We start from the raw sequence: 25,102 nt of genomic DNA, 5'->3' as shown, positions 1-25,102 counted from the left end.
GGATAGATAGAAGATACTCAGAGCAGGAGACCCCAAGGAGCACGATTGAGAACCACTGGTCTAGAGCTTTAATTATGTTCAAGACAAGGATAGGAAAAAAATAAAGAAAGAAAGAAAGAGAGAGAGAGAGAGAGAGAGAGAGAGAGAGAGAGAGAGAGAGACAAAGAGACAGACAGACAGAGGAATGTATGTATGTAAATTCTAAACTGCTGCTACAACAAAAGTATTTATAAAAAAGTATAAAAGTATATATACATATTTTTATGTAAAGAAGCCATTATTGACAGGAATGAAAACCTCTGAAGCTATATCTTCACTTTAACATTCCCTCTTCTGAATGAGATCATTTTAACAATGATTTTATCTTCAAAATGCTATATTTTGGTGGTAGAAGAGCTAGCAAGCAACTGCTTTAAGCGAGACTGATTTCTAGTCAGATTAAAAAGCACAAATATTTTTGTCCAGATTGATTACTCTTGTCTCCTCAATAGCCGATGAATGAGGATCAAAAAAAAAAAAAAAAAAATACTGCCAACCATTATAAGTATATCTATGCTGGCTTAAATATCAGAACATTCAACTGCTTAGCTTTGTAATCTTGCAATAAGAAAAATATGGAGTGTGTGTTTTATTATACCTTAGATTCTGTATTCTCTCTTCGTACCATGTATTCTCATAATTCTCTCCCTTCTAATGTTAGCTAAAATTGCTGTGCTAATCATTTTTTAAGAATGTGTATAGATAAATGCTCAATTATGAGTCATCTAGCCTTAAATAGTGCAGACATTTTGCAAAGAGATTAAAAAGGAGAGAAAAAAATAAAACCCCTATCATCAAAAAAGAAGTCTCACAGATACTTAATCTTGAAATGACATTAAAATTGTTTCCCTGTCCGTCAAAAGTTAGATTTGCAGCATGGTGACAATTAAATTTTATTCTGTGTTTGGGAGCACCCAGCTGTGTAACATTCCCATAATTCCTGAGAGTAAATCTCTTAAAAAATGTACATGCTTTCATCTACACGGCAGAAGGGGGGACATACTGTGAAACAGCACTGTCATTGACTTTTAGTTGATTTAGATTGTAATAATTGCTTTCCGAGCCAGCAATGATGAGTGGCTGATTAAAGACGGAGGAGTATAAACAGGCCAAGAAAATGTGCCTTTACAATCTCTGAGAGCCACGTCTGTTAATCAGGGGGAAAATGACATAGTCTGCACTCAAAATTACCAGGTGCCCTAATTTAGCTTTTGAAGATTTTAAACCTTCTTCCCCCATATGGTCCAGTAGTGGACATAGCATGAAATGTATAGTAATGAGCCAAAACCAAAAGTGTTATAAATGTTATCAATAATAAGGCTGAATTTGTGAATTTCTTTCTCTTTTTAACATTCTTTATGCCATAATAAAAAATGAAAATATGCAGAAGAAGAAAAAAAAAACCTGTGCTTGATGATATAAACCTTTGCTTGATGATAAATTTTGTACACTATAAAACTTATTATATTCTGTGTGGACAGAATGAAAGAGTAGCAGAATTTTGCTCTGGAAGCCCCGACTTACAATGTTGTGCTTTGTCTCCCTCTTTTGACAGCCGAGTATGGTGAACATCCCTTTGGTTGGTAAATTAAGGTGAAATTTAATCCGATTAGATATTAGCAAAAATAGCAGACCAGTGTCTTATTGAGCAATAATGTAAGTCCATGAATAGCAAACATAAAACAGTGCTACATAAAATACTCATGGTAAAACTCTACAGTCATAAAACTAGGCTAATCATCATCATCATCATCATCATCATCATCATCATATTTTTCTGGAAGTGAATCAAACTTCTAGTAAATTTTCTGCTCAAACAGCCATGCTGTGTTTTACTGTGAGTTTTTAGTTATCAAAAACCATTAGATCCATGAAATCACAGTATGATTGCTGACTTTGTGATTTCCTGGGTTGGGATCTCTGCTCATTGGTTCAGATTATGGAGCGAAGAATGGCTACTTGAAGTAGGAGACCACTGAAGGTTTAGAAACACTGATGAAGGATGAATGACTGGGACTGGATTACATTCTTTCCTTTTTTCTCTTTCATTGTGTAGCTCGTTGATGTAGTATGAGAGCTGAGATATCCTTCATTGATATGGCATAAGAGCTGAGATATCCTTCATTGATATGGTATAAGAGCTGAGATATCCTTTACTGATGTGATATAACAGCTGAAATATTCTTTATTGATGTTATATAAGAGATGAGATATTCTTTATTGATGTTATATAAGAGCTGAGATATTCTTTATTGATGTGGTATAAGAGCTGAGATATTCTTTATTGATGTTATATAAGAGCTGAGATATCCTTTAATGATGTGGTATAAGAGCTAAGATATTCTTTATTGATGTTATATAAGAGCTGAGATATCCTTTACTGATGTGATATAAGAGCTGAGATATTCTTTATTGATGTTATATAAGAGCTGAGATATTCTTTATTGATGTGGTATGTCGTGCCAATGGTATATGGAAATTCTGGTTAATGGTTCACTGTGAACATTAGACTTAATACTGTAAGCTGTATACTTAGACTTAATACTTAGCTGTAACCATAACCTTATTTCAGAACCTCAACTCGGTGAAATTACAGATATTCTGAAAAACTCTATTTATAGCTCAAAGCTCTGAACACTGAACCTAGAAATTATTCAGAATAACTCCTCATTAGCCGTACATATAATAAATAACAGCATTAAAGTAGCAAGTACAATAATACTCTTCGAATTCAATACCTCTAGCTAACGAAGTTCCTGAATCACCACATTCAGTAACTTGGAAATAATTTACCACGTACTCAAAGGGTAGGAACACGAACGTACACGTTTATTACAACGATCAAACTCAAACGATACAGAATGAATGTAATGTTGAATAAATTGGAAATCAGGTGGAATTAAGGTATATGCACTACAAACACACACATACAACAGCATCTTAACTACTCACAAGAAGACAAACAGCTAACCGTAGACAATAACAATATCCTCATTCTATCTAGTGTGGTTACTTACACACATGGTGGCTAAGTGGTAAGGTGTTGGTCTCGTAAACCAAAGATCATGGGTTCAATCCCCATCCGTGCCTTGGAAATCTTGTGTGCCCGTTAATGATAGTTAATATTATAAAACCCAGGGGTGGCGTGGTGGGTAGAGCCATACTCTCATAGCTTCGATTCCCGGTGTGGATGATGGGCTGGCGACATGTCCAGGGTCCCATCTTTCGGGCAGCCATGGTCTAAAGGTTAGAGAACTGGGCTTATGACTGGAGGGTTGCCGATTCGATTCCCAGGCCCAACATCTGCAGTTGTGCCCTTGAGCAAGGCACTTAACCCTAATGCTCCCCAGGTGCAAGGAATGCTGCCCACTGCTCCTGCATCTGGTGTGTGTACTGGTGTGTTGGATGGGTTAAATGCAGAGGACAAATTCACTGTTCACAGTGTGTGTGTGCAGTTACGGTAACTTAAACTTAAACAAGAGGGAAGGAGAGAAAAGGGATGAGGAAGAAGAAGAGCAGGCCCAGCCATGTTCAGGTATGAGAAACCGGAATTACAGATGTTGGCAGTAGGAGACCATGAGCGAGACTTTGTGTTGGTGCCGGGAAAGTCTTTTAACATTGCGGATCTTCTGTAGCGGAGCCTGTGACGATTCTTCGTGGAGACGAGCAGGACAATGGACGGACTTACGTTACCGCTGATACAACCGGAGCCCAACTGACACTTTGTCGAACTGTAGCGTATCGGAACCGAAAGCTGAACCGTAATATAATTGAACTGAAGGATAGCAGGGAGTCCAGCATTTTATCTGATATGCAGATGGGGGTGGCTGCTATCCTTTTGAGGGTGTCTCTGCCTGAAGGGAGGAGACACTCCTTGAAATTTAGAAATATTAATTTGAACTCAGCTGAAATAATTTTACATAACTTTTCCCCATTAAAGTATCGTAAAATTACGTTAGCTTACTTGTATCTGCCGCATTTTATGCTTCCGAACAAGACCAAATATGGTTTCTTTATCAAACAGCACAGTTACTCCGATGGTCATAAAATTAGGTGCTCGTGTCTTGGCTCCTGGTTATTTATAAGTCCTACCGCGCTTTTATGACTACAGGAATGGCTATGGCTTGATACGCATACTTATTTGATAATGCCATATGGTTAGTTTAATATTCCTTTTGTCTTACATAGTTTGTGCCCAAGTGGAGCAATGCAGATGGGGTCTGTGGCATGGTCCGAATTCCATTCTCACCAGGAACTAACCTCCTGAAGTGATCTAGTCTCCCTCGCAATTAAACGTTATCAGCATTTGACCAAGTGGTCTGGGGTATCTGCACTAAAACATCGAGCCTGGTGTCTGTTAGATGTTAGAAGGAGGGGTTTCTGTTTTGGTGTGCGTCGGTCCTGAACACAGGGAGGTCTGGGCCATAAAAGAGAGAACTGGGATCAAAGGGGATGGGGATAGAGAGGCTGAGTGAGAATGATAGAAAGAGGTAGAAGAAGGGTGAAAAGAGGTGGAGAGTTTACACAACTGCAACTTTAATTACTAAGGAACACAAAAGGTTAATAAACGTCCTTTTCTTTTTGAAAGCTGTATCGTGCCCGCCCGACAGGTAAAGGAGCTGAGATATCCTTTATTGATGTGGTATAAGAGCTGAGATATCCTTTACTGATGTGGTATAAGAGCTGAGATATCCTTTATTGATGTGGTATAAGAGCTGAGATATCCTTTAGATTAGGACTATTAGAACTAAATATGGTCTTGAACATATTTCAAAGCCAATGTTTTTAACTTTCCTTTTACATTTTGTGGAATAATTTATCTATGTATTTAAAATTCTGGGTCAGTACAGAGTTAAAGAACTGCTTCAACATATATATTCCCAAACTTGTCTGGGGACCTTGAACAGACATTTTGGTATATATTAAAGTATGTGATGTAATTTAAATGTCTAAAACTACACAATCATTTCTCCTAAGAATTAATTTATTGCCTTTAAACAGGTTAGGATTAGAGTTTGGAGTTCATCTGGTTACTGGTCCTCTTGGTAATTAAATGACTGTAAAATGAGCTCTGCTGAAATGGGTCCTCTTACTTATTAACTGGATATTGCTTCAGTTATCAGATGAATTCCATATTTTTCCCTGGTGAAATGCCACCATTATTTGGTAGAGCTATTTTGTTAGCGCTATTATATACAGGCTCTCTCCACACACACACACACACACACACACACACACACACGCACGCATGCATGCGCACACACACACACACACACACACACACACACACACACACACACACACACACACACACACACACACACACACACACACAAAAACTCTCAACTTCAGTCAGTAACTTTAAAGAACATTTAGCTTCACAGGATGATCACACAAGAGAACATGATTTAAGAAGAACATTGATAATGAGCGCTGATGTGTTGTACCATGGTTATAGATAAATTGTGGTCAATGGTTCACTGTGAATATTAGACTGAATAATAACACTTAGCTATACCATAAGCTTGTTTAAGAATCTGAACCCAATTAAGATACAGTTAATCTGGAAAACTCTATCGCTCAGCATTCTGAAGAATGAACCCGGAAATTGTTCAAAATAGCTCTTCATTAGTGTTAACATACATTAAAATGATAGCATTAACGTAGCAAATAAGATAATACTCTTAGTTTTCAAGGAGTACTGAATTCAAAGTTTCTGGATCACCACAGTATCAGAATGATACCTTTATGCATGTATTATTACTTATGTGGTAAGGGCAATAACAGGAGAATGGGGAAAAGGCCGACTACACAACCTGCGGAATTACCCCAAGAAATACTGTCCCAAGAACCATGAGTATTGTTTGGGAATGGATAAGGCACTCATTACTGATACAAGACAGAGAACCTTGAGTATTGTTTTGGAAATGGACAAGGGACACAGACTCATTATTGATACAAGACAGAGATGTGTTCTCAGAATAAACCAAATGTTTTATTGAAATGATCAGATGAATCACATAGGCAGGGACTGGAGATGCTGGGGAGGAAAAAACATAAAAAGCCAAATGAAAGTTCTGAGACCTGAGAATAAGGGGAATAAACACAACACTTTATTACAAATTTAGTAGGTCCTTAACACAACATCTAAAACTATTGAACCCTAAGATATCTAAACTGCCAGTCCAACATGAACTAAGCAAAACTAAGAAAACTGAACTGAGGCCACTTGGGGAGAGGCAGACTACACTGAGGGGTGCCCAGGGGTGCTACCACTTACTCACCACAGCAATCTCACAGCAAAAAAAAAAGTGTAATCTATATTCATGTCCCAGTGCCTTTACTCACATGCACCAAGTGTAGGGACCTCACCATGGGTGCCTAACCTTCCAACAATATGGCACTCTGTTCACTGAAAAGAAAAGGAACTAATACAGAAAGAATCCAACAAATACACAACCCAGTAGATTTAGCAATGCAGGCAAAGGAATAACAGCTCAAACGAACCTAAGGCAAAACAAAACAATAAGGAACAAAACAGCAATGGTAAAACAACAGTGGCAATGGCTAAACAGCAGCAGGTGAACCACCTCTGGTATGGGGTACTGACACACAAGATCACCTCAGGGTGGGCAGGGCAACTAAAATAGACAATGTCATTAGTTTAAGGCTCTTGCCCATTAATATAATGGGCTATATTATATAGGATGCATACCTTGGGGGTTGTAGAACCCAATAATGTAATAACTTCCTGATAATGTAATAAAAATCTCCACCTAACTCCATTAAAAATGTAATAAAACCTGATAATGTAATAACTTTCCAATAATGTAACTGAATGTCTTAACCAATAATGTAATAATCATTAATGTAATAAATCTATTGCATTATTGGTACAGAGACTATTTCATTATTGATTAAGACATTTTATTACATTATTTGGAGGTTATTACATTATCAAGTTTTATTACATTTTTGATGGAGTTAAGTGGAGATTTTTATTACATTATCAGGAAGTTATTACATTATTGGGTTCTACAGGGGCTCAAATACAAAACATGCTCAGCCAACAGGTCAAATCAAGGAATCTACACTGGAACTCCAAACACAACAAGCCACAGCAAAGACAGAGGACAAGAGCAAAAGGGTGAGCACATTCTGACAGGCGCTTTAAACAGTCTGGCCCTGATTAGGAAATTGGCTGGAGGAGGAGTCAGGCCTAGGGCTGCGTTCACTAACTCTAAACATGGATGCTACATTCACTTGTCCTAGGGGAGCGGTCCCCACCACAGGCATGCTTAACCAAAAGGAGCTCTCTGAGTGAAGCTCTAGTGGAGTTACCCACAGTAATGGGAGTGAAAGTAGGAGAGGAAAGGGAGAACAAGAGCAGGGTAATCCACGTTCAGGTGACAGAGACCAGAGTTACTGAGGTTAATTTTAGGAGAATGCGAGCGGAATTTCGTGTCGACGTTTTAGCATCATGGATCTTATGAAGATGTGAAACCGGGCCAATTCTTCACAGAGACAAGCAGGACAGAAAGGATAGACTAGATGACGGTTTACAGGCACACACAGCTGCACTGGCCTGAGCTGAGCTGAGCTGAGCTGGGGGTTAGCAGGGTGTCTGTTTTTTTTTTGTTTTGTTTTGTTTTTTAACTGATTTGGAAACAGGGGTGCTGCTGTCCTTTTGAGGTTGTCTCTGCCTAGAGGGAGGAATGTGGGAAGTTTTAACCTGAGTTTATCTGTAAATCTGGTTGTCTAAAAGCCTTCTTGCAGCACAAAAAGTCTCTCTTCCAGAGGGACAATGTCCTTGCCTAGGCACAATGTGTATTTGGCAGGTTCATTTGAGCATAAAGTGTTTCCTGAGAAAAGAAAGGGCTACCCCAGAATGAAAGTTCATTTGGCCCTCCATTACGTTTGTTTAAGTTACAAATTAACCCTGATGCAAATATTTAAGCATTGATTCTCCAAATCTGATGAGTTGTACAGCTCAAATCTAGAATATTTATCAGGTCAGTTAAGGAAGAACTGACAGAGAGGTGGATGTTATGTAACTAAAGTGGACAAAACTTAGTTTCAGCATGATGGCATTACATAACCATGGTTCTGGATATAGGGCATATCTGATGTATTGAATATTTTTAAACTTTCTCATAGACGCAGGGTGTCACTGAAGCATTGAATATTTCTGTGCTTTGAAATCCTCATTTGCTCGGCCTACATCCTCTGGCAAAATGTTTTTGCCATTTATTTCAAAACAACTAGCATAACCACCTTGGGACACGCGTGCCAAAACGTGAAGTAGCTTGTAAACCACTCGGCTAAACCGATTTAAAATGGCATCGAATTGGCAAGCAGCAGTCAGCCAATATTTAGCACATTACACAGCGTACACAGAAACAAGAATACTCATCAAATATTGCACACTCTGTTGATGTGGCTTATGAGTTGATTACAAACTAGTTTCCCCTGCCTCCTCACACAACATCTGAACTAATACATTTGAATTTGAGCTCAACTCCACAACTGGAATGCAGCTTCCACTGTACCGCACCATGATACCAAAGGAGCAGTCTCTGCTGTAATTCCCAGAGTAACGGGCCCTATCTAGTAAGTGAACCAGGGAGTTAACACGACCTGACCAATTTTCAGCTGAGTTTTCATCTGCAACTGAACTTGTTCACAGAATCTCATGGCCCCAATCACTGGACTTACATTGCTAAGCAGTTTAATTGCTGTGTAGTTTGAGCTCAACATTGTCTGAAAAAGATGTCAGTCAACATATATTTGGGAAGTGTTTTTGAGCATATAAAATATGTGTTTTGTGACTTACAAACTTTGTTTTTGCCGTTTTCTAGCCCTTCAGCCTTGGGCTACAGTCTGTAATTGTAAACATACATAGTCTACCTCATAAAGTGACTGGTGAGTGTAGGTCCTAGGTGTGTGTTTCTATTAAAGTGGACAGTGAGTGTTTCTTTCCTCTGTGCTTCGTTTCCAAAAACAAGAACCTCTCTTAATTAAGTTATAGGAGGCTGACACCCGCAAACTGATCTTCTGAAAAAAAAAAAAAAAACAATAACAACAACAACAAGGAAAAAAACTAATGCAAATATAAACAAAACAAGTTTGTGTTTAGGTGGTTTATCATCTCTCTAGCTTCCAAACTGTCAGTTCTAAATTGTTTTCAAATTTTGCCATGCGCTTAACAGATTTCAAAGTACACTGTGTTCATTAGAAAAAAAAACATCCACAAAATGACACTGGGAAAGAGGTGGGCTGGCTCTAAGCTTGATTGGTCACTTTCCACTCAACAGGAACCTTTAAATGGCAGCTCAAATGGAGGAAAGGTTAGTCTGAGTGGAGGAGGAGGGAAAGAAAAGCATCTTTTGTTGCCAGGGATCTTCAACCATGAGTGGATGCCCTTACTTTCAGAGGCGACACCAGTGCGTACTTTTGTCATGGAAACATTTTTACTTTTTAGCAGCTCAATGTGTTGCGTTAAAACAAAGGTGGCCATGTTTGAGCATCTGTATGTTTTTAGTCATTTGTTTGTGTGTTTGCAACAATAGGCTAATAAACAAGCTGGATGAAGAGGTGGATGACTCACAGGAAGGGACCAACAAGGCCAGCAAAGGAGGCATTATCTATGGAGACTACTTGCAGGTAATATTAACCATACTTCTAAAAGTCAATGGAAATAAACTAAAATGCCCTCCACCCACAAACAAACAAACAGACACACAGACAGACAGATGGACAGACGGACAAACTGACAGACAAAAAAACTGTATTGTTCAGTCTGACTTTGATATTAATAACTGTTTCAGTGTCGTGGAAATGTGTGGTTGTAAACAAATAGTCATGTGCTCTGCTTCTAAAACATTACATTTGTAAGAGTTGCACCCAGGAAGAACTTGGCACTGCCAATGAATGTACTCATTTTAATCCAATGTGTGTCCTATCTGAATTCCCTGTTGGCACATGACTGTGTTCTATTCTAAGTGTTTGTTTTGTGACATGGATTGGTTTTCAAGAAGTTCAGCACACCACAGTACAGGGCCCATGGAAGTACTTAGAACATCAGTGAAAAATTAATCACAGATGCATATGCTTGCCTGGATGACTGATGTGAAGATAGCTAGTTTCACTGCTGGAGAGAGTTTTAGTGGCTTTGAAGCTTTATGAGCTTGATGAATGATCCAATATGAAGTATGAAAAGGAAAAAAGAAGAAATACACCAGTTGGCATTGCATTTCTAAATTCTAATCTTATCCTACCTAATACCAGTGCTTTGGTTTATCTTTTCAACGAAACCTTATAACTAAATTGTGTATATTACTTACACAGACTAGGGGTGGAGAATGTTCTTTTAATTCCCCTAACTCTGCACTTTTTCTAAAAGTCTTTTTATTTGCTTTGTAAATGGCAGCTGGACAAGATTGTGACATCACAGTTGCTTCAGAGTGAATTGAAGGGAAACAAAATCCATGATGAACATTTGTTTATTGTCACTCATCAAGGTAAAACATGGACACACACATACACCTGACCAATGGCCCTAAAGAGTAATTTAATTTCACATTTATTTTACATATACACTTTTTTTTCAAATGGTACTGTTGACATTTGAATATGAACAACACACATGCACTGGATTTATGAAACTTTTAATAAAAAAGGAAATATCAGCCCACATCATGTAGAATTAGTTATTGAAAATATTTTTCTTTCAAAATCTTGTCTTCAGCTTATGAGCTCTGGTTTAAGCAGATCCTGTGGGAACTGGACTCAGTCAGAGAGATCTTCATCAGTGGACATGTGAGGATACAACCCAAACACACAGACACACACGCACACACACACAAACACACAAACACTACTCACTCGTAGACATGCCTTTGTTACGTTTTTGTAATATCAGTATGGCTTCAGCTCATACATATATAGTCTTTTCTCTCACCATGTTTCTGAATTACTTCATAAGGTCCGTGATGAACGCAACATGCTGAAAGTCAACACTCGTATCCACAGGATTGTGATGGTACTCAGACTACTGGTTGACCAGTTTGCTGTACTGGAAACTATGACAGCCTTAGATTTCTACGACTTCAGGTGAGGGGAGACTCTTAAATCAAATATAATGTTTTCAAACATCAGTAGAGTAAGATGGATCCATCTCTTTTTAGCATTCTGCATTGTATGCAATAGTGTGCATGTCTCGCATGAAAAAAACAAGGTCAAAGAGATCTATTATGAAAGGGCAGCTTGAACACTATACAGCTCAGTGCATATCACTTTGTTCATTCCTAATAAGGACCTGTACCCTCTAGTGGGAAAATATTGCTCTGCATTAAGATTGTAACTTTTTGAGGGAAACTGTACCTCATGGATACTGTCATGATGAGGTATTAATATTGTAGGGACCTGTGCTTGCTTAATTACTATGTGCTGCAAAACGTATCTCTGTGTCAGAACAATGAACATTTATCATATAGAGGAAAAGGCCTGTGAGTGAACTGTGTGTCTGTTCCACTCGGGGAGCAAACACCCAGTATCCTGGGTTCCATGAGAAGGGTTATCTTGTAAACCCCCACAGATGTCCTTGGACATTTGTCTCACTGTATGAAAAGCTCTGCACTCTTTAACTTCTGTGCTTCATCTCTGAGGTGTGCTTCTCCCATGCACATGTAATACAGTCTGATTCATAATATCTATACTGGTTGATTCTTCAGAGCCTTAGCAGCTCTCTTCCATATAGAAAAATTTCCCCCACACTCTTTGACTCACGTACGTTTTTGTGTGATCATGCAGAGAATACCTCTCACCAGCCTCAGGGTTCCAGAGCCTGCAGTTTCGTTTGTTGGAGAATAAGATTGGAGTTTGTGACAGTGGGAGGGTTCCCTATAACCGACGGCATTACCGTGACAATTTCAAAGGTCAAGAGAGTGAACTGCTGCTACGCTCAGAACAAGAACCCACACTGTTACAGTTAGTGGAGGTACATAACTATGTTCACAATGCCATCTAGGTGATGAAATTCAGTACTGCTTTTTACTTGTGAACGTTGTTGTCTCTGTATATTCAAAGTCTGTAAACAAAACAGCATGTCTTGTCTTGCATTTTTAAGAGCATGTAAGTCACATTTGAGCAAATATTGCATGGTTAGACTAAAAAAGAACCGCAAGGAACTGTTTTTTACAATCAGTGATTATGCCTGTTGTCACTCACGTTACTTTACTATCTAGAAATGGCTGGAGAGAACCCCAGGCCTTGAAGAGGATGGATTCAACTTTTGGGGGAAACTGCAAACAAATATTTTTGAAGGCATTCGAAAAGAGAGAGAGGCAACTGAGGTTAGTATGCTCAGCATCAGTAGAGGATTGTGTTTTATCAACCATTCAGAGCTGAAAGTCAGAATCTGTAAGATTCACTGCTGTTTAGTGACTGGTTCCATAAACCGCGCATGTTCACTGATTTATCCACACACATTTAGTTTCATTTTATACCCATGATTGCTCAAAAACTCTTATTGTTTCAAAGTGGCAGAACAGCTTTGTTGAAAGATTTTAACTTTAAAATAATGGAGAGTGCTACAAGAGCTGTTTACAGTTTGTTTTTTTCCTGTTCAGAAAATGCCAGACTCTGAGTTCAAAGAGGAGAAGATGGATGAACTGAATAAACAGAAGGATCTGTTTGTGTCCCTGTTTGATGAGAAGCGACATGAACATCTTTTGAGCAAAGGTGCAAAGGTCTTCTTTATCACTCACTAATGACCTCATTACCTTTTCAAACACTGCTTTATTCCAGAGACACAGGCTTGGGCCAGTGATAAAACTTTAACTTTTGAGGTTTTGCCAAAAGCTCCAGAGGTAGCAGTAGAAAATACCGGAGAGAGTAGTGTGCAATATTTCCTGTTCTCAAATAACCCTGTACTTGCATGTTCTTATTTTCCTGACCTGAAAAGCATGGTTAAATCCAGACAAACTTAACATGACCAAAATATTTGCATATTTGCAATTTTGACATATGAACATTTCACTCTCATCCTGCTGTACTTAACTTTTCCTAAGCATCCAGCTGCATGAACCTGTGAGTTACAGTGCAATTGCATTCCAATGAGGATCAAGTCCCAGTGCATGCCATAACTCTTGCCCCCTCATCTGTTTCTACACAGGTGAGAGACGGCTGTCTTATAAAGCTCTCCAAGGAGCTTTGATGATTTACTTTTACCGAGAGGAGCCTCGTTTCCAGGTGCCCTTCCAGCTGCTGACATCTCTGATGGACATTGACACCTTCATGACTAAATGGAGATGTAAGTTAATGCTGTCTGAGATCAGATATGAGCATCTCTGTGTCTTCAACTACATTTTGTTAATGTTATGCAGTATTTTGTAGCTATCAATATTAGCTTTTTTCCCCCAACTATCTTCAAAGTAATTTTGGTCCGCAGCAACTCATAAACGTGAATGTATGTGTCAAATTGAGCTTTTTTCCCCCCAACTCTTTCCTAGACAACCATGTTTGCATGGTGCACAGGATGATTGGCAGTAAGACGGGGACAGGAGGTTCATCAGGCTACCTTTATCTCCGTTCTACAGTCAGGTAAATAAGCTAGAGCTTTGACCTGCATTCACATATACGACATGACCATGGTTTTGGTAAGCACAAACAAGCTCACGTGTCTGGGAATCTGAACCCTGATCACCGGGTGAGGCTTTCACCTTTTGTATATTTTAATACGTTATGGACATGTTTTTATTTTTATCTCACTTTATTAAGACTGCCACATCTCATAACATTTTTAATGACCCATTCTTTATCTTATTAGCTTCTGTGTACTTCACATAATTAGTCTAACCATTTGTTTTTAATCATTTTATTTACAGTGATCGCTACAAAGTGTTTGTGGATCTGTTTAACCTGGCAACGTTCCTGGTGCCACGCGATTGGGTGCCCAAGCTAAGTCCAAACGAACACCCTTTCCTGTACACAGCGGAGTGCTGTGACAGCTCCTACTTCAGCAGTGATGACTCTGACTAGACAGCACACTGGGGAGGGGCAGTGGATGGTGTGCTAGTTTTCTTCAGTCCATCAAAACCTCTTTACTCCTTTTCATCTGAGGAAAAAAAGCTGTGTCATATTTTGGCTCATAAGTTTCATTACATTTTAACAGTATGACGTGTCAGAGGGTACTTTGGCCACTCTTTCATGGGTCAACATATCTTAAGTTTGTCATGGTCTTGACTGATCACACAACAGCTGTACCTAGAGCAAGCACACTGTCTCATAAACCCATTATCATAAGCTCTACCTAAAGCACCAAATTCACTGGTATGTGAACCCAGAATCACTTGAATATATTCTGTTTATGTAATTATGTACATGAAAGTAGCTGAGAAAATCATTTGTATATATAAGTAAATGTGCAAAACTGAAATTTTTATATGTGAAACAATTCAAAATAATCAATGTTTCTTTGTACTGAAGATCTGTGGTCTAAAAGCATGTATCTGCTAAGGTTAACTGTGAGACTGGTCATTCTTAAATGGATGAGTACAATAAAAAAAAAAAAAAAGGATGGATGAGTACAGTTAGTCCGTCAGTTTAACAATATATTTCTTTATTTAAAAAAGTTTTCAAAACATTCCATTTTGTTTATTTTAAAAATATAATTTGGCATTTGTTAAAAACGTAAACTTTCCTTTGGAACATCATTTAATCTGCATTTGAAGCACAAATGAATTTCCCTCATACTTTCAAAGTGTGCTGTGCAAATACGTGCATTTCAAGCAATCATCATTCTATTTTGGGAAAGTGTTTTTTTAGACGCAACATAAAAGTGCTGAACATTCTGTATATAACATCTGAATATCCACAGTGCCCAATCTTAATCAAGTGTAGTCACAGGAAGACAGCAGTCACTGAATCTGCAATGCCTGTTGAGAGAGGCAAAGACACACCAGACAGACACAAAGTTGGTGATAGCAAGAGAAAAAAGAAGACACATTGTCATTCATTTCACATTTCACCAGTGTCAAGTTTCTTCACAAGGCTCTTAATGAATTCATTTTGGCAGCATGCCCCTATACGATTTCCACAGACTGATCACATTCTGTTGTTCTAATAGATTGCTGATGGTTGAGACCAGTTTTAGGATTTTCACAGTGTGAGTGCTTGTTTAAGTTATCCAGTGACACTAAAGATGCTTATACTCACCACACATATTGGCCCCTATTTTAATGTAAGCATAGCCCTCATCTCCCCATGAAGTTCCCCAGGAATTTCGCACTATCCAGTATGGAACATCTCCTGGAACACAATGCCAGTCTTCATTCACAGTCTGTCTCCAAACGCAGTCTTAGAAATCACAGACTTACAGAAACAGTGACCTCCATCACTGACTAGCTTGACAAATTACTGTATGTTATTGGTGCAAAACCACTAACATCATCAGTGACTGGCTTATGGTATTTGTATTATGTAAGTTACTGCTTTTGGACATGGTAAGAATGTTAACACGTAGAAATGATTCCAGACAATAAGAATACAAAAGGGTTCAGAGGGTTAAAAAAATTGACAGTCATTTGATAAAACTGTTGAGTTTGCATACATCAAAATGACATATGTGATATACACAGTAAAAGCATTAGAACTATGTCTAATTTGATCAAAGTGAAATGGTGTCCTCTTATATCTTAAGGTGCACTTGTCAAATAAGCAACAGCATAACATGCATACATGCATGCATCTCTGATCTTCACTGCTGCAACTTACATTCAAGAATGGTTTTACCTATTTATGTTAGTTCCATGTTATTACCTGAAGCTCTGGTTCATTGTGTGTGTTAAAATACATTGTAAAATGATGGCTTACATCTGAGCATCTGGTATGTTCTAGGATATGGCAGCATGCAAAATTAACATTTTCAATTTACTAACTTATCGTATTAAGACAAAGTAAAATATAATGTTCAAATGTTAACTCTTAATATTCTACTTACAAAGTATACAATAAAGGTCTACTCAGTCAAGCAGGAGGGAGTGGTGACTGATAAGACACAGAGGCACATGATCTTTGGTGGTGACCATGACCTGGTGGAACCAGGTGCCCACCTCAGACAGTACACCATGAGCACATCTCCCCTGACCTTTCAGACGACTAACAGAGGTGTGTGTATCTCTGTTATGTCCAATCCAATGACTGACACGGCACAGGACGGCCAGTGCAAAGTAGCTGGGTGTGTATGTGGAACAGAGAGAAAGGGACAGAGAAAGAGAGGGAGAAGTGTATATCTCCCTGTTGTTCAGTAATGTTGTTGTTTTTGGTGTGTGTGTGAGTATCTGTACACAATCCTACTGCACTGCATAAGATGTAAGTGTGATTGTGTACCTGTTGTATCATATCCTATGACTAAAACTGCATGGTTAGGGTTATGACTGGAACAGTGGTGTTGGATAATGCCACCCAGGTAGTCCTGCCAGCTAACAGCATCCACAATCACAGCCAGAGGTCCCCATTCAATCAGCCTGGCCATCATCTCCTTCTCCTGCCCACTACACAGAGAGAGAGAGAGAGAGAGTGACAGAGAGAGAGAGAGAGAGAGAGAGAGAGAGAGAGAGAGAGAGAGAGAGAACTCTAAATGCTTTGTGAGTGTCAGACTAAAAGAGGCTGACGTTAAGTATCAGACCATAAGGGGCTGATGTTGAGTGTTAGAGGTTGATGAACTAAATGTAAATGAAATGAAAGAGAAAAGCACTCTGGGTGAGAGACGTTTTACTGCTTTTTGATGTCAAAGTTAAAGTTCTTTAATAATGGAATATGGACCACAGAACACTCTACTCAACAATGATTCTGTAAAAATACCATGCAATTCTTGCTGGCTTTTGTTTAACCTCACTGACTGACAGCTGTCAGTGACCCGTTGTCACTTGACCTCAGGCACAGATTGCGACAGGTTGGTAAACATGGAAACTTGGCTCACACACAACTGACTTCTTTAACCTTAAGGTTGCGACTGTCCTTAAATACACATTCATTACCCCTGAACCCTTCACTTTCATCTGATCACATCTGAATTTCTTGTTAAAATGGGATGAGTTTAAACTTTTCCCTTTAAATACGGCATATTTGATAACAGTTTGTTTTAAATCATGCTTATTCAGTGATGCTACAACACTGTCTCTCGCAGCACAGATATCCCGAGGACTTGCTAACTGTGTTTATGACTTACTTAATGCTCTGCATGCATAAAAGGCATGGATAAGGCCCTGAACAGTTTCATATTGATTCTTCAACTGTACCTGAAATTGTGTGCTTGGTAATTCTTCACTGAGATGCCGTCGTGTGATGGGGCAAAGTAATGACACATGCCGTTCTTTGCTTTAAAAGGATACTCAGACTGACTCACTAACTTCTCTTTGGTCTGGAAAGAAAGGGAATGGACACAAGACTTCAACTTTTGGGGCCTCAATCGTAAAATTTTCACAACAGCACTGTAAAATGAACATCATTTAAAGATAAGTGAAAGATAAGATAAAAAAAAAAAAGCAGAAAAAGAAGACATGCCTTATTTAGCCAGTCAAGGGCTGTCACAGTGGATCCTCCGTTGCAGCCGTGGTTGTTATATGAACAGTCTATAACCTGTTGTACGCTCAGCTGTTTTAGGGCTCCACCATTTTTAACATGCACAGACTCTACTGCCCCGACGATGCTGAAGGCCCAGCATCCTCCACACTGTTGAGACAGAAAAGTGTGAAGCGTGTGCATAACGAAAATGAAAGAAAAAAAAAAAACCCAACAAATTTAAACAAACAAAAAAAAAAAACTGTGATGAGCTGTGAGTGGCCATAGTGATAAGTGATAGCTCAGGAAATCTCATACTCTGATCTGATAAAACAGCGCTGTAAGTCTGCAGTCAGCGCAGTCTCTTTTTATTGATATTAATATATTAATAATTTATATTAATTATTAATATATTCATTTCATTAACTGTTCAACATTTTACCATTTTGACTAAACCAACAGGAATGCATTTGAGGAAACTGAGAACATACTGCTTCTTGGTTTTGAATTGGATTAACAGCTCCTTTGTCCCTCCAGTCAAACTTTGTAGGTAAATTCCTTTTAAGAGAGTTTCCATGTTTCAATGGGGTGTATTTTGGGACAACCTTAGCCTGAGCTGTTAGATAGGTTTCTGACAGAAATGAGAGAACACAGCACCTGATTACTTCAGGAACCAAATGCCAATCTGTAATTTCACACACACACACACACATATATATATATACATAACTGTGATAACTATAACCTCAGTGATAAGGGCATTATTTACTCACCTCTGAACTGTTCTGGTGAAAGGTCAGAGAACTGGTTGACGCCATACTTTGCCGAGTGGTTAGTTAAATGCTTGGACACAGAGTTGAGATAGACATGCCTCCTGATAGAACTCTGATACAGTATGGAGAATTTTCAACAATTAACAAAGACTACAAGGTGCATTCAAAACTCTCTCTCTCTCTCTCTTACACACAGAAACACACGCACTACGACCCCTCGGCTTGACAAACTTTTTTACAGAGGATGCTCGACAGAGTGCATCGCACCTTTTCTGCCATCGACTTTTTCTTCCGTCACGGAACTTCTCACTTTCACCATTGTGTATAATTAAAGTCACAACACAAACACTGGAGTATAATATGTCAAATACAAATACAAATGTAATTTGTGATCGCACCAGTGACGTATGAATACAATGTTATTTGAGGATGACAAGACATACTTCAAAATTAATTTTACGTTGATAATATTCCTGCTGATTGTTTACATCGTAATTGCGGCGGAACTGATGGTTGAACAATTCGAACTTCTCGATTTCATCGGTCGAGTTAATATGGATCTTAGTTGCTGAAAAGACAGTATTGCAACATCCAAAAATCAGCTGCCCGATAACTGAAAAAAGCATCAAATTTCTGACCCCCGCCATTCAACAATTCCAACGCGAAAGTCGCTTGTATATAAACATGACTACATTCAACCCTATCTTCCACCTCCCTGGAACGTCAATATATTTCGGTTATCCTGCAAAGTTATATCAATGCAGCCGGCAAGTGCGCTTCCTCGCCATCTACTGGATCGGAGGTCGCACAATCAACGGTATGCAAATAACGAGTCTGGTTTTCTAGTTACGGAGAAAATGAAAGTATCGTTGCTGCATCCTCGGTAAATCGTTGCTGCATCTTGTGAAAGCCGATCCAAAACTTTTTTTAATTCTTGTTATCACAACATAAAAATATTTCTTTTTCTCAATTAATTATTTCGCTATTACAACAACATTGAATTGTGTTCTCGAGATGGCGACATAAATTTTCCTAATACCAACTGATGTCGACATGTTCAGAAGCGTAGTTTAAAGCTAATGTATTGTGACCAACTGTATTAGATTATGTGATTCAACGGGGAAAACTACTACTACTAAAAAAAATGCTATTGCCCTCACTCTTTATTGCAGAAGCAGCCCAAATAAGCAAAGCCTAAAGAAGTATACACACTTCCCTTAGCCATGTTATGGAAGCTTGAACAATTTGTAAATATGACTACAACTACTATTGCATTGTTCAGATGTGTAAAACTGACAGATTTATCTGCTTATGCGTGTAACTTCTGCCTGAGGTGGCATTACCAAACTGTGTGAATTCTGTAATCCATTCTTGGTCGTTTCATATTTATAATTAATTTATGACAGCCTGTGGAACTTTGTCTTTACTCAGACATTGTAGAATGTTTTGTGTCAGTTAATGTTAAAACGAAACCAAATGAAATACATAAAAAAAAGTTGAGGAATGAATAGTATTTTTCAAAACCCCTGTATGTGCATGTGACAGCAGTTAGTCTTCCTTGACAATTTATAAAACCTTCATCATCTAGAGTTAGCAATTTCAAAATCTTTTCATTTAGAATATGATTGTCTTGCTGGAAATCCACTGCTGTGTGGGTACATTCAGAGTCAAAAAGACTAGATGCCTTACTTAGTGTCATGTTGATCTTCCAATCCATAATACAAGCTATTCAAGCTAACTGGTCAAGTGATACCTGTATAAGACAAGCACATTTAACCAGTAAAACCACCATCTCCCCCTGGCTTGTTAAAAATATTACACTTAGGATAAACTTCAGTCTCCACTTCAGCTGACTAACTTAAGAAAAAGGTATATGTCAGGGCAAAAACAGAGAGTGGTGTAGGTAATTATAACAAGTTTTAATGCTGAGGCAGTATGTAACACAGGTAGCCCATATGCATGACCAGTGAAGAGCAGGTCACATGTTCATCCCCAACCAATCAGATACAAAGACCAGAACACAAATGGACAGCCAGAAACTGAGGACAAAACTCTTTTTGCAAACCATTTTCTTGGACATAATCCAGAGTAAGGACAAGACAGAGCTTGGAGGCCACTTGAGTTAAAGAGAAAGATATATGTACGTATATAGGCAAATACTGTATATATTTATATATACTAAGCCACCTTACAGGTGACTGATGCGTACTCGCTATATGTATTTCATAGGCATTTTTTTCTTTAAATACACATTTAAAATGCTTTCATATGTACAGAGGAACGCTGATTTTTTATTGATTTTATTTTTCTAAGAGGGAAGCAATGTTCTTTTAGGAAGAGTTTTAAGCATCAACTTCCCACAGCCCAAGAGGCCATTTGGTGGTGTGCTTAAGGTTGATGTCTTTGCATTGGCTGGCAAAAAGGAGAGAGAGAGGGTATACACAGACATGTCCAGATCCTCCTCTTTACCATGTGATGAGCATTAATGCAACAAAGCCAGCTAGTACACAAGGAGTTCGTCTCCATCCATGTCTATGACTGTCATTAAGAGACGGAGAATTGAGCGGACCCTCAAATAAGCATTAAAGCAAAAAAAAAAAAAAAAAAAAAAAATTTGAAGCATACACACAGAGGTAAAATGTGTTAAACATTCAAAGTAAGAAGACTTGTCCTTTGTACCTCAGTCAAAAGTAGACAGACATTTTTTTTTTTTGGAAACGAATTTTGCTGAGCACCCCCCCCCCCCCCCCCCCCAAAAAAAAGAAAAACAAAACAAAAAAAACGAAAGAGACAAAAACAAAACAATCAACCCAACCCCTACAACATACGTTCCACAGTTGACCCCTGAAGCACATTTTTTGAAGAACATTTTGAAAGTTTGGACAAGAGAGATAACAGATCAGAAGTGTGTTTAGAGGAGTTCCTGTAGAGCTGAGGAGGAAGAAGATTGTCCAGTGATTTCCCCTTGGGGTGAGTGATTGCTAAGAAATACATTCTGCATTTGGTAGGCAGTTCATCGCATTGGTCAATGTTGTTGTCGTTGTTGTTTGTGCTGTCATTTCAATGCATGACAGCTTTGCCCCTGGGCTTGAGGGGGAAGGTTCCTCACCCCTAAAGCAAAGTAACTAAGGCAGGGCAAAGCTGCGAGGAGCATGTGGTCTCATGACTTGTTCTCATCATACATGTCCAAGGAAGCCTGGATGTCAGGAAGCTCCATCTCACAGACCACGTTACGTGGTGACACAGAGTTACGGTTGAAAAAGTTTCCACCTGTGGACAGAAGGAGAGAAACGTATAAAAGTCATGTTCGTATAAACACAGATGCACTACCTCAGAGGCATAATAAATACAGGACTGATGTAGTGACCAACTCGGTCAGTCACAAAAGCATACAGGACATGACCTGACAAAACCCATCCCTCTAAATAGTCTTTATCTCCGACTGTTCTCCCTCGGACACACATCTGCACTGACAGGTCCGGTGATACCACACTGCAGTGAATCCACACTGCTTTTAGGTGGCTCAAAGGAGGAAAAAAGGAAAAGAGCTTTGTAAGACTATTAGGACTGAACACTCAGCTCCTTCAGCAGAATACTTCACCCTGATCTCAGTTTTGATAAGAGGCAAAACATTTGCAGGTAACACAGATAACTGACATGTCATTTTTGTCACAGAGCTGACATAAGAAGCTGCAAACAGCATCAACAGCATGGTAATCTTTCACCATGACATACATACACATAGGTAGATAGATAGATAGATAGATAGATAGATAGATAGATAGATAGATAGATAGATAGATAGATAGATAGATATGGTGAATTATAATTGTAGTATTTACTTCCAGATCATGCTCTCCCATTTTCCGACCACTTAGTGCTGGAAGTGTAATATACAGTGCGTGTATGCAGGATCCTGTACTGCACAAGTGCACTACACACACAAATCATTCAGTTACCTTTTTAAATGTATATACAAACATATAAAAGTCCCTTGTCTGGGACATTCTGCAGTCAGATTTCCCCTTTATGATGACATCAGATTAACAAAAAAACTTACATGCTTTGGTTAAATGTGAGCTTTTGCTGAGGCCTGCATCCAGTCTTTTTAGAATAAGACTAAAACAATGATCAAAAACAATATGTTCTTTTGTTGATATCTTTGTTCTGTTCAGAGTGGTTCCTTCATCAGAAAGGGATAAACCTTGACTGTAATATGGTCATGGCTGTCTGCTGAGGTACCAACTAGGACATATAAACCTTCTCTGCTGTGTACATCAAAAAAATACACTCTTCTGATTTATTCAGCTTTGAAAGCAGCTCATATCTAGAGACACCAGAGATCCTTTTAATTACATGTGCAAACTGTCTATTGGTCTCAAAGACAGTACCATATACATCAGAAAAGCTTTATTGTAGTAGCAAATATGAAACGCGAGATTAACGCAAGCAGAAATAGTTTTTCAGGACAACATGGGACACACTCCATAGATATAAGTACTGAGGCACTTTTGTGAGGGAAATCACTTTATTAAATCAAAGGACATAGTAAAAAAAATGTTATTCCCACAAAAATATTGTCAAAGATTTTTTGATGAAAGTGAAACAAAATATGGTACATCAGAATGACACGGCTGTGTGATCGGTCTATACAGTCTATGGCAGTGTACTTGTCTCCTAGCCTCATCTGCGGCATAATCAGATTTTATTCATGTGCAAAAAGGACAGAGGCCTTGTTCAATTTCCTTGCATTAGCCTGACTTCCACTCCTTCACACTGAGCTTGATGGCGACTGAATGGGTGTGTGTAGTCAGGAGAGAGTGGCTACTGTCTAGCTTTGGCCCATTCAGACTGTATTCAGCATTACTTGTGAAGGAAGGGAAGTGGACAGAGAACGACGTTGTATACACATTTCAGGAATCAGGTCCACGGCATATGACTTCACTCCATCTCCAGGCTGCAACAAAAGGAGATAAAAGACTAATTAAACACATAAGATGTTAAAACGTTTAACAAAAAGTCATTTATAGAGTAACGTAGAAGAATGTTCTAGATTAGAAGTACATTACAGTTTTTAAAAAAAATCAGTTTACTTTAATTGGGAAATATTTCATAAACTCAGTGACATTTTATCATTACTATAAAAGGGTAAAACTTTGTGCTTGCTCGTGAAAGAGCTGGGTGATTTTTAGCTCAACGCTTACAGCTTTCAGAGACAGCCAATAAGACACAGCATTTTTTGTCTTGTGTCAATTAATAACAGAGTTAATGTGTTGTTGAGTGCAGGAACACAGTTTAATGTAGTTTAGTGCTGTGTACTCAGGCCTGGGGGAAGGGAATGTGACCTGGAGTGCTACACTATGTTGTATAGTCACCTGAGGCTGGGGTAGCTGGCTGTGGCTCTGATGATCATATAGCAGAGCGTAACAGCGCTGAGGACACCAAAGCTGGCGATTATAAACCACTCTTCTGTCAACAGAGCAAAGGAGGAGGAGTCACTGCTTGGAGACGGTGGGACGGGGTAACGAGACGCAGTGAAGTCGTCACGCAGCGGACAGAAAGAGGAGGAAAAAAACAAGGAGAAGAAGGAGCCGCAGACAGACAAGAGAGAAAGCTCCTCTTGGTGTGGTTATAGGAGAGGAAGTCAGTGGCAAACAATAAGCGAGCAAAAGCTGGAGAGACACCAAAATGTGTGGAGAAGTGAAAAAAAAAACAGATCTACATAGAGATTGTATGAAGAGGAACCACTCTTCAGCCTCATAAAGAAAGTGAGCAAGTAAAAAACTGAATACAAAGCAGACTAAAATGTCTGTGAATACTGGAATGGAAAACTGAGAATACTTTAAGATAGAAATGTCTAAATTAGAATTCACTCAAGCATTGGGATCCATGTCTGAAAGTTCACTACGGCTTTTAAACGAATGGACAACTTACAATAAACAAAAACAAGTTCCAGTTTATTGCACACACACACACATATCTCCATGACATTTACCTTCTTGGCTAAAATCTCCATAGCCACGACACCAGTACAAAGAGCAATTGTATTTGAACCTCCGGTGTGGGTCAACTCTAACTGTGATAACAGTAAGTTTGTGAGCGTTTAAGCAACAGGTTTTTCAGATGTAGCTGCTCACACAGAGGTTTCATGTGATTTGATCATGGCATATACAGAATAAAATGAAGTAATGTATCCACAGACTTCAATAATGGAAAAACTATAATCTTGGCCATTTTAGTCTGTGAATAAACTACTTTATTCTCTCCACACCATTCTCACATCTCTTTAAACCTGTATGTGAGCATGGTGTGGAAAGAACATAATCAAATTATTTTTATTTGGTTTATGGTTTTTTTTTTTTTCCACAGACTAAAATGAAAGGAATGGTTATGTTGCTCATTTATAAATCTAATGATTTACACATGTGCTCAGATAACTGGGAACATATCTGTTGCAATTGAAGAAAAATCAATAGGGAGATAAGCCAACACGAACAACACACACAGCAGCCTTACGGGTCCTGACCTTTACAATGGCTTCCAACATAAATGACTGAATTTTGGATAAAGGTTGGGATACATCTGTTGTCTTTCTAATGAATTAAAACCCCTGGATGTAGAGAAGGTGTTGAAGCTGTTTGGAGCTACTTTTTCTGTCAACTTAAACTACTGTCAAAGCTCAGTGCAGCCAGCAGGGGGAGCCAAATAGAGATCTCACAGCTCATTGG

At 38.7% G+C, this 25,102-nt stretch overlaps 3 protein-coding genes and 1 non-coding gene across 6 annotated transcripts in view; 2 read left to right on the top strand and 2 right to left on the bottom strand.

The window, feature by feature from the left end:
• The first annotated feature begins 3,057 nt into the window (after positions 1–3,057).
• On the top strand, positions 3,058–3,129 carry trnat-cgu (transfer RNA threonine (anticodon CGU)). Its single transcript has one exon. It is a non-coding gene; the product is annotated as a tRNA-Thr (tRNA).
• A 6,260-nt stretch (positions 3,130–9,389) lies between these two features.
• On the top strand, positions 9,390–14,617 carry tdo2a (tryptophan 2,3-dioxygenase a). Its single transcript, XM_030774795.1, has 11 exons — positions 9,390–9,482; positions 9,609–9,702; positions 10,469–10,559; positions 10,787–10,857; positions 11,024–11,151; positions 11,851–12,037; positions 12,285–12,392; positions 12,669–12,780; positions 13,214–13,351; positions 13,551–13,641; positions 13,926–14,617. The coding sequence occupies exons 1-11, from the start codon at positions 9,448–9,450 to the stop codon at positions 14,077–14,079; spliced, it is 1,209 nt and encodes a 402-aa protein (XP_030630655.1). The 5' UTR covers positions 9,390–9,447; the 3' UTR covers positions 14,080–14,617.
• A 101-nt stretch (positions 14,618–14,718) lies between these two features.
• ctso (cathepsin O) lies at positions 14,719–19,046 on the bottom strand. Its single transcript, XM_030774806.1, has 8 exons — positions 18,818–19,046; positions 18,375–18,486; positions 18,093–18,232; positions 17,605–17,772; positions 17,340–17,461; positions 16,429–16,592; positions 15,256–15,348; positions 14,719–14,975 (listed from the first exon to the last, which is right to left on the bottom strand). Exons 1-8 carry the CDS (start codon positions 19,019–19,021, stop codon positions 14,941–14,943), a joined length of 1,038 nt encoding a protein of 345 aa, XP_030630666.1. The 5' UTR covers positions 19,022–19,046; the 3' UTR covers positions 14,719–14,940.
• Positions 19,047–21,144: 2,098 nt separating this feature from the next.
• rnf130 (ring finger protein 130) overlaps positions 21,145–25,102 on the bottom strand; it is a 37,637-nt gene continuing 33,679 nt past the window's right edge. Inside the window, exons 9-10 of one of the 3 annotated variants that reach the window (XM_030781773.1) lie at positions 23,750–23,843; positions 22,884–23,331 (exon numbers count right to left, since the gene is read on the bottom strand). In XM_030781773.1, coding sequence (XP_030637633.1) covers positions 23,316–23,331; positions 23,750–23,843 — 110 coding nt within the window. In that variant the 3' untranslated portion in view covers positions 22,884–23,315. Of the gene's footprint in view, positions 21,645–22,883; positions 23,332–23,749; positions 23,844–25,102 lie in introns of those variants that run through there. The other 2 variants (XM_030781788.1, XM_030781780.1) reach the window with 2 other exon arrangements.

This window comes from Chanos chanos, chromosome 1 (assembly GCF_902362185.1).
Source record: "Chanos chanos chromosome 1, fChaCha1.1, whole genome shotgun sequence".
Lineage (NCBI taxonomy): Eukaryota > Metazoa > Chordata > Actinopteri > Gonorynchiformes > Chanidae > Chanos > Chanos chanos.
The sequence above is the reverse complement of the archived record's forward strand: the minus strand, read 5'-3'. Positions and strand labels throughout refer to the sequence as shown.

Excerpts from the sequence above, each read along its gene's own strand:
- ctso (XM_030774806.1), bottom strand. The coding sequence starts at position 19,021 with ATGGCGGGGGTCAGAAATTTGATGCTTTTTTCAGTTATCGGGCAGCTG. Across the intron at positions 18,233-18,374 it reads TTCACCAGAACAGTTCAGAG|AAACCTATCTAACAGCTCAG; the intron begins GTGAGTAAATAA and ends CATTTCTGTCAG. Across the intron at positions 16,593-17,339 it reads TACCAAGCACACAATTTCAG|TGGGCAGGAGAAGGAGATGA; the intron begins GTACAGTTGAAG and ends CTCTCTGTGTAG.
- tdo2a (XM_030774795.1), top strand. The coding sequence starts at position 9,448 with ATGAGTGGATGCCCTTACTTTCAGAGGCGACACCA. Across the intron at positions 10,560-10,786 it reads GTTTATTGTCACTCATCAAG|CTTATGAGCTCTGGTTTAAG; the intron begins GTAAAACATGGA and ends TCTTGTCTTCAG. Across the intron at positions 13,352-13,550 it reads CTTCATGACTAAATGGAGAT|ACAACCATGTTTGCATGGTG; the intron begins GTAAGTTAATGC and ends ACTCTTTCCTAG.